The following is an 11,835-nucleotide window of genomic DNA, read 5'->3' on the forward strand; positions in this document are numbered from 1 at the left end:
CAAATCCAGTATGGCCTCACCTCTTGTTGGCCTATCTACATATTGTGTCAGGAAACCCTTCTGCACACATTGGACAAACACTGACCCATCTAACGAACTTGAGCTTTCCCAATCAATATCAGGAAAGTTAAAGTCCCCCATAACAACCACCATATTACTTTCACTCTTCTCTTGAATCATCCTCGCAATCCTTTCTTCTACGTTTCTAGGACTATTAGGAGGCCTGTAAAAAACTCCTAACAGGGTGAGCTCACCTTTCCTATTCCTAACCTCAGCCCAAACTACCTCAGATGGCGAGTCTTCATCCATCGTCCTTTCCACAGCTGTAATACTATCTTTGACAAGCAATGCCACACCTCCCCCTCTTTTACCCCCACCTCTGACCCTACTAAAACATTTAAACCCTGGGACCTGCAACAGCCAATCCTGTCCCTGTTCTACCCATGTCTCCGTAATAGCCACAACATCGAAGTCCCAGGTACCAACCCATGCTGCAAGTTCACCTACCTTATTTCGTATACTTCTTGCATTGAAGTATACACACTTCAAGCCACTTTCCTGTTTACAGGCACCCTCCTTTGAAATTGATGCCATGTTCCTAACCTCCCTACACTCCAGGTCCTGCACCCTAAAGCTACAGTCTGGATTCCCATGCCCCTGCAGAGTTAGTTTAAACCCCCCCAAGAGCACTAGCAAACCTCCCACCAAGGATACTGGTGCCCCTCAGGTTCAGGTGCAGACCATCCTGTTTATAGAGGTCCCACCTTCCCCAGAAAGAACCCCAGTTATCCAGTTAGTACAGTGATTTTCTTCCCTTAATAGTAGAAACAGCCTTGTGACTTACCAGTTTATGCCAAAGTTGACATTTTCCAATTTGAACTCAGTTTAATTTAGAATAGTTTTTCATAATTGAAAGAGCAATTTGTAGGAATACAACAACAATTCAGGAAGTACTGTAATGTGTTATTTCTATTTCTTTGTGCCACCTTTATTTGGAGTTTCTGAGCATGATTTCTCGATTAGGTTTGAACCATAAGCAGTCATGGATCGCACTCAAAATCCTTAAGGACTTTCAGGAGCTGTCAGGCAGAGGTGACTTTTAAACCTCTTAATGTAAGTTAGATTATATTCAAACCAGATTAGATCAAATTCAAACCCTGAGGTGACTGCTACTAACTTAATGCTGTCAAACCTCTCTTTCATACTCTTTGATTTCTTTACAGTTATTCACCCTGAGATACTAAAATTTAACTTTTCTCATTCTGTCAATAGGCTGGTTTTTGAAGCTCTTTCATCTTCAGACAGTTTTTCTGTTTGATCTTCGCAGCTACCTATTTTTACACATCATAGATAATTTATCAGTCTGCCAGCCAGAATGGATCACTTTTGCCATTCAGCTTTATTTTGTTTCATATAAATTCCCTCCTCTATTAATTTATTTGGGCAGGAGTCTCCCTGTACATTACAAGTTTACTTTCCATAAACCAAACTTGTTCACTCACACATATAAGTATAATTTTTTCAGGCTCACTGCACAAAAGTGTGAAACCTGTTCCACTCCAGTCGCTCAGTAATTTTTAATTCTTTACCATCTTTTCCATAACATAAAGTTTTGACTGGCAATTCCTAACCAGCACATTGTAGTTAAGTCTAGTTTCCAACCTGAATTGTTCCCACATTAGAGCTTTACAAGAATGACCCTGGAAATGGAGGGCTTGTCATATGAGGAGCAGTTGAGGACTGTACTCGATGGAGTTTAGAAAGATAAGAGGGCTCTCGTTAACATTTACAGGATAGAGTGGACACGGAGAAGATGTTTCCACTAGTAAGAGAGACAAGGACCAGAGGGCCCAGACTCAGTGAAGGGACAACCCTTTAGAAGTGAGATGAGGACGAAATGCTGCAGCCAGAGGTTGGTGAATCTGCAGCACTCATTGCTGCAGAGGGCTTTGGCAACCAAGTATTTAAGGCAAAGATAGATAGGTTCTTGATTAATGAGGGGATCAAAGATTATGGGGAGAAGATAGGAGAATGGGATTGAGAAATACATCAGCGATGATTGAATGGCAGTGCAGACTCAGTGGGCTAAATGGCCTATTTTTCATATCTTACGGCCTTACAGAAACTCACCTGGTGGATATTTTGGCATCCAGAAATGTACCTTCTCCACTGAGGTAACTTGAAGTGTTTTCAATTTGAGTTTGGAAGTGCTTTTCTTTCATCACTTCTTACTGACTGTTACATTAAAAACTGTGAATGGGTCTCAACAAAATCATGGTCAAGATCTTTTAGTTTGATCAGGTGATGTCAAATTATTTGTCACTTTACATCAACCTGCTTCCAACTGACAGTATTCACATCTGTATAATTTTCTCATCCTACGTTTTAAACTTCTCACCACTATGAATGCTTATCCACACCATTAATGTTTCCAGAGAAGACAGTAAGTAAAGGAAAACCTCCAGAGGTCCTAAAGGTTTACACTTTAGGCATTATTTTTCACTCACCTGTTACCGACAGAGTAACTTTCCCTGTGGCTTTGTCAGAAAATACTGTCACTGTGCAGGAGTATGACCCAATGTCGTAAATCGTAACATTTTTTAGGAGTAAAGAAGCATTTGCTTTGCTTATTTCATTTATAGAGAGACTTGATCCTGGTCTATAGCTTTCATATTCTCCAAAGTCAAACAAGCAAACAGTTTTTTCCTCATTTCCCACTCTATGGTTCCACTCAATGACAATGTATCTCAAATCAACTGCAACAGCGCGTGAAAACGTGCAGCCAAGGAGGACATCTTCCCCAAAGGTGGCACTGACAGCTGGTGTGAGCATCACCTCCAGTGAAACTGCAATAAAAATAATAGACATCAAAAGAGAGTAGGGTCGATACATAGTTTATTAATCATTAATTTTATTTGTCAGCATTCCAAGGAGGAACAAATGGCTAGCAGTTTCAGGACCCAGCAGCTGGGAAACTCATTGGGTCATGTTTCATTCTTATAGTTGCTACACTTCGGAGAAACACTTGCTTGGCTATAAGGCTTATTATTACACAGAGACCTGGGAAAAAGGCTGCATTAATACAAGTCCGATGTCTCCCCCCTCCGCCCCATCCACACCTCCAGCCAGATGAGCAGAGGCATTAAGTCGTGATGTGGGTGGGAGAGAAGGAAGGGGAGGGGAGAGGCGGGCAAGTTTGGCTGCCATTGGGTTGAGGGGGCCATGCTGTCAGCTGCCATTGCAAAATCAGACAGAAGCTTGTTTCGGGTTGAGCTGGACACATACAATTTGCCTGTTTTGGCTTGAACTTACACTTTAAAAAAATCTGTCTCTTTGGTGAAAGTCACTTGCTACATTAGAAAGTGGCAAAATGACACTGCACCTCAAACAAATATATTAAATATGCTCTCCACAGATGATGCCAGACCTGCTGAGTTTTTACAGCAATTTCTGTTTTTGTTTCTGATTTACACCATCCATAGCTCTTTCGATTTTTATTTAGTATTAAATCTGCTATTTTGCAGGGCTCTTCATCTCGGTGAATTTGCAGCGAGCTGTATGGACAAGACAGGTCAAATTGTGACTTTTCTTCACTGTAACAATTCTGTGATTACAGGTGACTTTAATGCATTCAGTTCTCAATATCCGTGAGGGATTGGGGCATGAACTTCCCATGTATAACAATAAGCACGATACCACTCCTATGTACCTCAAAGGACCGCAATGTTTACTGAGGCAAACTGGGTGAGACAATGGGATAAAAAGAGGTCTGGGGTAGACTTCACAAGTTCGAGGGTAGCAGATAGCAAGGCGTGAGCACACCACAGGAAGTTTTGAAGGGCTCAAATACATATTTGAATACTGCAGTGACTCTTTTGGAGGTTAATAGATAATTACTTAAATTTACTGAGTGCTGTCGCTTCAGGATAATATTTCTTGTCAGATTCATAACAGAGAGAGTTTGAAGCTTGCGCAAGAAAGAAACCAATTCAAGGCAGACATGTCTGATGGACGAAGGGGAAAACCAAAACTGACAAATTACAATATAGTAGCCAGAACTCTTTCACTTGTTTGCAAGTCACTCTGTAGGTTAGCCTTGGCTAGGGTGATGTGCTTCCTCTCCAAAAGGTGAATTTTTAACCAAACAACAGTAGTTACAGAGTCACTGTTTAGCTAGCTGTTATACTGAATTCAAACTTCACTATCTGCTATAGTAATATCTAAAGCAATGTCCACATCTCAGGATGCTGTTCTGGATTACTTGTCCAAAGACACTAAGACTATGCCACTGTTTCCTTATTTTCTCTCCCTCCTGAAGAAAAATAACTTCAGAAACCACTGTAGTCTTTAGATATTTAATTGTTTTGAGTAATGTGCAACATACCAAATATCATATTTATTGCTTCACTAAAAGAACTTTCATCAAAATATATATTTCCCCTTTCTAAGCCTGAAATGAAGGCCTACACTTCACATCACCCCTTTCATATCCGAAAAGCTACAAAGAAATGACTTCCTTGTTTATAGTAACAGAGAGATAAAGCAATTCTCCACTTACCCGCTAAGGGGACAAAACAAAATATAATCAGTTCTACTAAAAAGCAATTCATTGTTCCATGCGTCTCAATTTAAAGCAGAATTAATGATAACAATACATATTCAACAAGCAAACTACAGCCCAACATCTTAGCGAAAACCAAAGCGAAAGCAAACAGCACAGGAAGTTGCAAGTATGAACGCATTCATTTATGAAGGTTCCTGGTCCACCTCGAAAGTAATCTGCGTGATAGCGATGAGCATTCGTAAACTAATGAGAAAAATCAGGTTTGCCAAAATCTTCATGAAAGGTGTGCTGTTTTAAAACGGACCATTACCACGTGAAAAGAAAGAGATTTTGAAAGATAGAACTCCTTTATATCATAACATAGCAAATATCAAATAGCGAAAATCTGAGATAAAAACTGAAAATGCCGAACTATTGAGAAGACACTGAGTAAACTCGGACAGGTTAATGATTCAAACTGAAATTCTGCAGAGGTGAAATAAATAATTTAAAAATAGTTAAAACAGAATTGTGAGAACTACAAATATACGAATATGAGAAAAGGAGAAACAAGGATGCAGATGAGTCTGAGGTATGGTGTGATATAACTTTGATCTCAAGAATCATGTATCAGAGACTCTGCTAGAGGATTTTACCAAAGCAACTGTAGGGCATAGATGTCTTCTGAGGTACTTCTACAGATCGTAAAAATACTGTTTGAACAAAGACCTTCAGGTCTAGTTGGAGATTATTGAAGTTGAAACTTTATTGCTGGAACAGCACAGCAGGTCAGGCAGCATCCAGGGAACAGGAGATTCGACGTTTCGGGCACAGGCCCTTCTTCAGGAATGAGCAGAGAATGACACTCTCTGCTCATTCCTGAAGAAGGGCCTGTGCCTGAAACGTCGAATCTCCTGTTCCCTGGATGCTGCCTGACCTGCTGTGCTGTTCCAGCAATAAAGTTTCAACTTTGATCTCCAGCATCTGCAGACCTCACTTTCTCCTCGGAGATTATTGAAACAGATTAAACGTTAAACAAGATGTGCTATTTAAAAATCCACCAGATTCAGTTAAAGTTGGAAAAAGAGAAATTTTACATGAAGTAAAAACAAATAAATACTGTGGCTGCAAGAGCAACTTAGAAGCTGGGAATTCCGCAGTACCTCGCTGCCTGAATTCTTCAACCCTGTCCATCAACTGCAAGGCACAAGTCAGAGGTGTGGTGGAATAATCCACACTTGGTTAGTTGGGTGCAGCTCCAACAACACTCAAGTAGCTTGACACCATCCAGGACTAAGCAGCCTGCTTTCCTGTGAGATCATTTATGCACGCCCGGACTCTCTGCCGCACCGCACGCTGCCCTCGAAGCGGCTGCAGGGTGGGGGGGGGGGAAACAAGACTGTCGCACACCTCCTTCTGGAATGTGCCTATGTAGAAGAAGTCTGGAGAGGAATGCAGTGGTGTTTGACGAGGTTCGTCCCGAGCAGCGCCGTGACGCGGGACTCCGTGCTCTACGGTCTGTTCCCCGGGACGCACACCGAGACGAACATCAACTGTGCCTGGAGGATCATTAGCTCGGTGAAGGATGCTCTCTGGGTGGTCCAAAACCTGAGTCTAGATTAGAATGGTGCTGGAAAAGCACAGCAGTTCCGGCAGCATCTGAGGAGCAGTAAAATCGACGTTTTGGGCAAAAGCCCTTCATCAGGAATACAGGCAGAGTGCCTGAAGGGTGGAGAGATAAATGAGAGGAGGGTGGGGGTGGGGAGAAAGTAGCATAGAGTACAACAGGTGAGTGGGGGAGGGGATGAAGGTGATAGGTCGGGGGGGGTGGAATGGATAGATGGAAAAGAAGATAGGCAGGTAGGACAAGTCATGGGGACAGTGCTGAGCTGGAAGTTTGGAACTGGGGTGAGGTGGGGGAAGGGGAAATGAGGAAACTGTTGAAGTCCACATTGATGCCCTGGAGTTGAAGTGTTCCGAGGCGGAAGATGAGGCGTTCTTCCTCCAGGCGTCTGGTGGTGAGGGAGCGGCGGTGAAGGAGGTCCAGGACCTCCATGTCCTTGGCAGAGTGGGAGGAGGAGTTGAAATGTTGGGCCACAGGGCGGCGTGGTTGATTGGTGCGGGTGTCCCAGAGATGTACCCTAAAGCGTTCTGCTAGGAGGCGTCCAGTCTCCCCAATGTAGAGGAGACCACATCGGGAGCAATGGATACAATAAATGATATTGTTGGATGTGCAGGTAAAACTTTGATGGATGTGGAAGGCTCCTTTAGGGCCTTGGATGGAGGTGAGGGAGGAGGTGTGGGCGCAGGTTTTGCAATTCCTGCAGTGGCAGGGGAAGGTGCTAGGATGGGAGGGTGTGTTGTAGGGGGGCGTGGACCTGACCAGGTAGTCACGAAGGGAATGGTCTTTGCGGAAGGCGGAAAGGGGTGGGGAGGGAAATATATTCCTGGTGGTGGGGTCCATTTGGAGGTGGCGGAAATGTCGGCGGATGATTTGGTTTATGCGAAGGTTGGTAGGATGGAAGGTGAGCATCAGGGGCGTTCTGTCCTTGTTACGGTTGGAGGGGTGGGGTCTGAGGGCGGAGGTGCGGGAAGTGGACAAGATGCGTTGAAGGGCATCTTTAACCACGTAGGAAGGGAAATTGCGGAATCTAAAGAAGGAGGCCATCTGGTGTGTTCTGTGGTGGAACTGGTCGCAGATACGGCGGAGGCGGAGGAATTGGGAATACAGGATGGAGTTTTTGCAGGAGGTAGGGTGGGAAGAGGTGTAATCCAGGTAGCTTTGGGAGTTGGTGGGTTTGTAAAAAATGTTGGTGTCAAGTCGGTCGTCACTAATGGAGATGGAGAGGTACAAGAAGGGGAGGGAGGTGTAAGAGATGGTCCAGGTGAATTTAAGGTCAGGGTGGAATGTGTTGGTGAAGTTGATGAATTGCTCAACCTCCTCGCGGGAGCACGAGGTAGCGCCAATGCAGTCATCAATGTAGTGGACGAAGAGGTGGGGAGTGGTGCCGGTGTAATTACGGAAGATGGACTGTTCTACGTAGCCAACAAAGAGACAGGCATAGCTGGGGCCCGTACGGGTGCCCATGGCTACCCCTTTGGTCTGGAGGAAGTGGGAGGATTCGAAGGAGAAATTGTTAAGGGTCAGGACTAGTTCGGCCAGACGAATGAGAGTGTCGGTGGAAGGGTACTGTTGGGGACGTCGGGAGAGGAAGAAACAGAGGGCTTGGAGGCCTTGGTCATGACGGATGGAGGTGTTGAGGGATTGGATATCCATGGTGAAGATGAGGCGTTGGGGGCCTGGGAAATGGAAGTCTTGGAGGAGGTGGAGGGCGTGGGTGGTGTCTCGAACGTATGTGGGGAGTTCCTGGACTAGGGGGAATAGGACAGTGTCGAGGTAGGTAGAGATGAGTTCAGTGGGGCAGGACCATGCTGAGAAATGGGTCAGCCAGGGTGGTCAGTCTTGTGGATCTTGGGAAGGAGGTAGAACTAGGCAGTGCGGGGTTCCTGGACTATGAGGTTGGAAGCTGTGGATGGGAGATCTCCTGAGGTGATGAGGTTCTGTATGGTCTGGGAGATGATGGTTTGGTGATGGGGGGGTGGGGTCATGGTCGGGGGGGCGGTAGGAAGAGGTGTCCTCGAGTTGGCATTTGGCTTCAGCGGTGTAGAGGTTAATATGCCAGACTACCACTATGCCCCCTTTATCTGCTGGCTTGATGGTGAGGTCGTGATTGGAGCAGAGGTATTGGAGGGCTGCGTGTTGTGAGAGGTTGGAGTGGGGGAGGGGAGTAGACAGGTTGAGGCGGTTAATGTCCTGGCGGCAGTTGAAAATGAAGAGGTCGAGGGCAGGTAATAGGCCAGCACGGGGTGTCCAGGTGGTTGCAGTGCGTTGGAGGTGGGCAAAGGCGTCCCCAGAAGGTGGGCGGGAGTCCTGATTGTGAAAGTAAGCTCGGAAGCGGAGGTGGCGGAAGAAGCTTTCAACGTCACGGCGTGTATTAAATTCATTGATGCATGGGCGGAGGGGGATGAAGGTGAGTCCTTTGCTGAGGACTGATTGTTTGTCCTCAGTGAGGGGGAGGTCAGAGGGGATGGTGAAAACTCAGCAGGGCTGGGAGCTGGGATCTGGTGTGGGTGTGGAGCTCGGAGTGGGGGCGGAGCTGGTAACTGGAGTGGGTGTGGTGGTGGGGAATGGGAGTGGAGTCGTGAGCAGGGGTGGTGTTTCAGAGTTCTGGGGTTGGGGATAGTGACAGTGGGATCTGTGGGGGGCGTGTCAGCAGAATGCAGGTGTGTGGCATTGGTGGGGGCGGAAGTAGTGGCAAACACAGCAGTGGGGGGGGGCAGAAGTCACTGAAAGTGTGACATCAGCGATGATGTGAGGGGCGGAAGTGATATCACATGTGGTGCATGAGGAATTTTGAGGGGCAGAAGTGGCTGTGGAAGCGGCCATGATGGGGGCAGAAGTGACATCATCAATCAGCATGGGGATGGTGGCTGCACGAGCCGCATGGCTAATGGCGTCCGAGCTGTTCCAGAGGCCGGGGGAATCTAAAGGAATGTTTGAGGAGCGCTGGTTATGGAGGTGGGTAGATAAAAGTTTGTTGTACTTACAGTTTTTGATGTCTGAGATGGAGTTGAAATACTGTTTATTGAGAGTATGAATTCTACTGAGGATGTAGTACAGAAGGGGTCCTTTGCAATTCTGAGAGAGTGTGGCCCTCAGCTGAGGCAGGGCAGTCATTGTTTTTACCGCAGTCCGAAACTTGTTGATTTTCCAGCTGAAGGAGTTGACCCTGAGTGTTGCAGACTGGACGCGTTGAAGCTTGGGGCAGCTGCCGCCAAGGCGCGGTGGGGAAAGACCACCGTGTAACATCTGCCTGCCTAAGAAGAACAAGGGACCCATTTGGGCATCGTTGACACCTCAGCTAAGTATGTGGATATATGATTGATAAATGTACAGACCTGTATATATGAATGATAAATTCTGATCTCTGTATGCAAATGTTTATGTATGTATGGCACGACCAACTGTACAGACCATCAAATTATTTATGAATAAAGTATATTTTTGAAATATAAAAAAAGTTCCATCTAACACCTACAATATTTAGTCCCTTCATCATAAATAGAATGGTAGCAGAGTGTGCTATCTACAAGATTAGATTACTTACAGTGTGGAAACAGGCCCTTCGGCCCAACAAGTCCACACCAACCCTCCAAAGAGCAACCCACCCAGACCCATTCCCCTACACCTAACACTACAGGCAATTTAGCATGGCTAAATCACCTAACCTGCACATTTTTTTTGGACTGTGGGAAGAAACCGGAGCAACCGGAGGAAACCCATGCAGACAAGGGGAGAATGTGCAGACTCCACACCAACAGTTGCCTGAGGCGGGAATTGAACCTGGGTCTCTGGTGTTGTGAGGCAGCAGTGCTAACCACTGAGCCACCTTGCTGCCTACGTACTGCAGTAACTCACAAAGGCTCCTGCTGACTGTACCACAACATCTTTCTTACCTAATCTACCAAAGCCAGTATCAAGGTCAAGGTGGAAAAGTGGTTACTGTGCAGTGGCAAACCTACACTCTGTCAACCCTGTAAAAGCTTCCTTACCAACATCTGGGGACATGTGCTGCACCTCAGTTCCAGACAAAGACCATCGCCATGCTCGACACCATCCAAGGGACTCCATTCACCACCTAAAACAGTCATCTCTGCCAATATATACCATATACAAGGTACACCATCCACAAGATGCATCACAATAATCCAGCAACTATCCTATGACTGTAAGTCAGCACCTTCCAAACTTGTGATCTTTGCCACCTGTAAGGACAGAGTAGCAGATGCATGGAAACACCAACTACACGTTCTCCTCCAAGCCAAACCATGCTGACTTTCACAGGATGAGGATGTTACTGGTTAGGCCAACTTTTATTGCCCATCATTAATTGCCCAGAGGGCAGTTAAGAGTCAACCATATTGCTGTGGGTCTGGAGTCACAGATAAGTCAGACCAGCTAAGGATTTACCTTTTTAAAGGGTGCTAGTGAAACAGATGGGTTTTTCCCAACAATGGATTCATAATTAGATTGTTAATTCCAAATCTTTATTGATTTATTTTATTCCAGCACTTGCTGTGGCTAGATTCAAACCCAAATCCCCAGAATGTTCCCTGGGTCTATGGTTTAATGTGTCAATAATACCACTAGGCCATTGTTGCCACTTGCAACCGTATTGCTATTCCTTCAATTTTACTGGGGCAAAACCTTGGAATCCCTTCCTTGCAGCACTGCGAGCATTTCTATTATCACAAAGCTAGTCCTTTTTTTTCTCTAAAAACTGTTCCTTGGCTCAAGGAGACTCTGCCGTTGATTTTTTTTCAGAGGAGCAATAAACCAGGCTGGATTCCAATCAATCTGGTTTGGTACAGAGATGAAAAGGAATTGAGAGTCTTTTTGTTTGTATGTAAACAGATCAGACTTCAGGCCAAAGTGGTCATGTTTTAGAAGTGACCTGTATAATGAAAGGGGAATGGTTAGCACTCAGCTAGCTCAGCTGGGCAGGTTTTAGTTCAGTCTTGAACAGGGAGGTTCAACAGAAAGCTGTGTTGAAACTCTTTTTTTCTGACCTTCAACTTCAACTTGTAAGCATGTGTTCCATTTATACTAGTTTTTAAAGGGAGTTTGCTTATTTGGACTGTTGTGTATATTGGGAACAGCATAATTAAGTGTAGTTGGATAGGCTGAGTTCTGCAGAGTTTCGTTATTCTGTTCTTTGTGTTTCATTGTGTAATTTATGAATAAATATTTTGTCTGTTTTAAAATCTAGTAGTCAACCTAGCTATCTTACTCCAGGTGATTTTTACTGTACACTTACTGAAACAAAGTTAGATCTAGGGCTGCCTGCTTAAGAATGTTTTGAGTGGTCTGGCTGAGTCCATAACACCATGTCCTAAGGACTATAGCAGTTCAAGAAGGCAGCTCATCACTATCTTCTCCAGGCTATTAGGGAAAGATGTCCATATTCTATGGATTAAAAAAAGGTTCTGGCCAATCTTCTCTGCTAGCTTGTATGTGTAGTCACAAATTAGCCTACACGTTATTGAGCATAGAAAGAACATAACTTTACAGAGAACTTTGATGCTGACCGCCCCCAATATCACAAGAACTAATCTGAATTGAGTGCTTACAGTTTATTCAGCAGTAGTAATTGCCAAAGTTAAGTCTTACCTGCTCTTACCAACAGGAGCATACACACATCCTTCTCACACAGCAACCTTTACTTTATATT

General features: G+C 45.0%; 1 protein-coding gene across 2 annotated transcripts in view; it reads right to left on the reverse strand.

Moving 5' to 3' along the window:
* Positions 1 to 4,714, reverse strand: part of LOC122558376 (nucleotide-binding oligomerization domain-containing protein 1-like) — a 44,007-nt gene extending 39,293 nt beyond the window's left edge. For both annotated transcript variants that reach the window (XM_043706882.2, XM_043706881.2), the window contains exons 1-2: positions 4,559 to 4,714; positions 2,508 to 2,846 (exon numbers count right to left, since the gene is read on the reverse strand). In XM_043706882.2, the coding sequence (XP_043562817.2) occupies positions 2,508 to 2,846; positions 4,559 to 4,610 (391 nt within the window). In that variant the 5' untranslated portion in view covers positions 4,611 to 4,714. The remainder of the gene's footprint in view (positions 1 to 2,507; positions 2,847 to 4,558) is intronic.
* Between the last annotated feature and the right edge of the window lie 7,121 nt (positions 4,715 to 11,835).

Source organism: Chiloscyllium plagiosum, unplaced genomic scaffold (genome assembly GCF_037043375.1).
Source record: "Chiloscyllium plagiosum isolate Xiang-an unplaced genomic scaffold, Cpla_swu_hap1 HiC_scaffold_17, whole genome shotgun sequence".
Classification (NCBI taxonomy): domain Eukaryota; kingdom Metazoa; phylum Chordata; class Chondrichthyes; order Orectolobiformes; family Hemiscylliidae; genus Chiloscyllium; species Chiloscyllium plagiosum.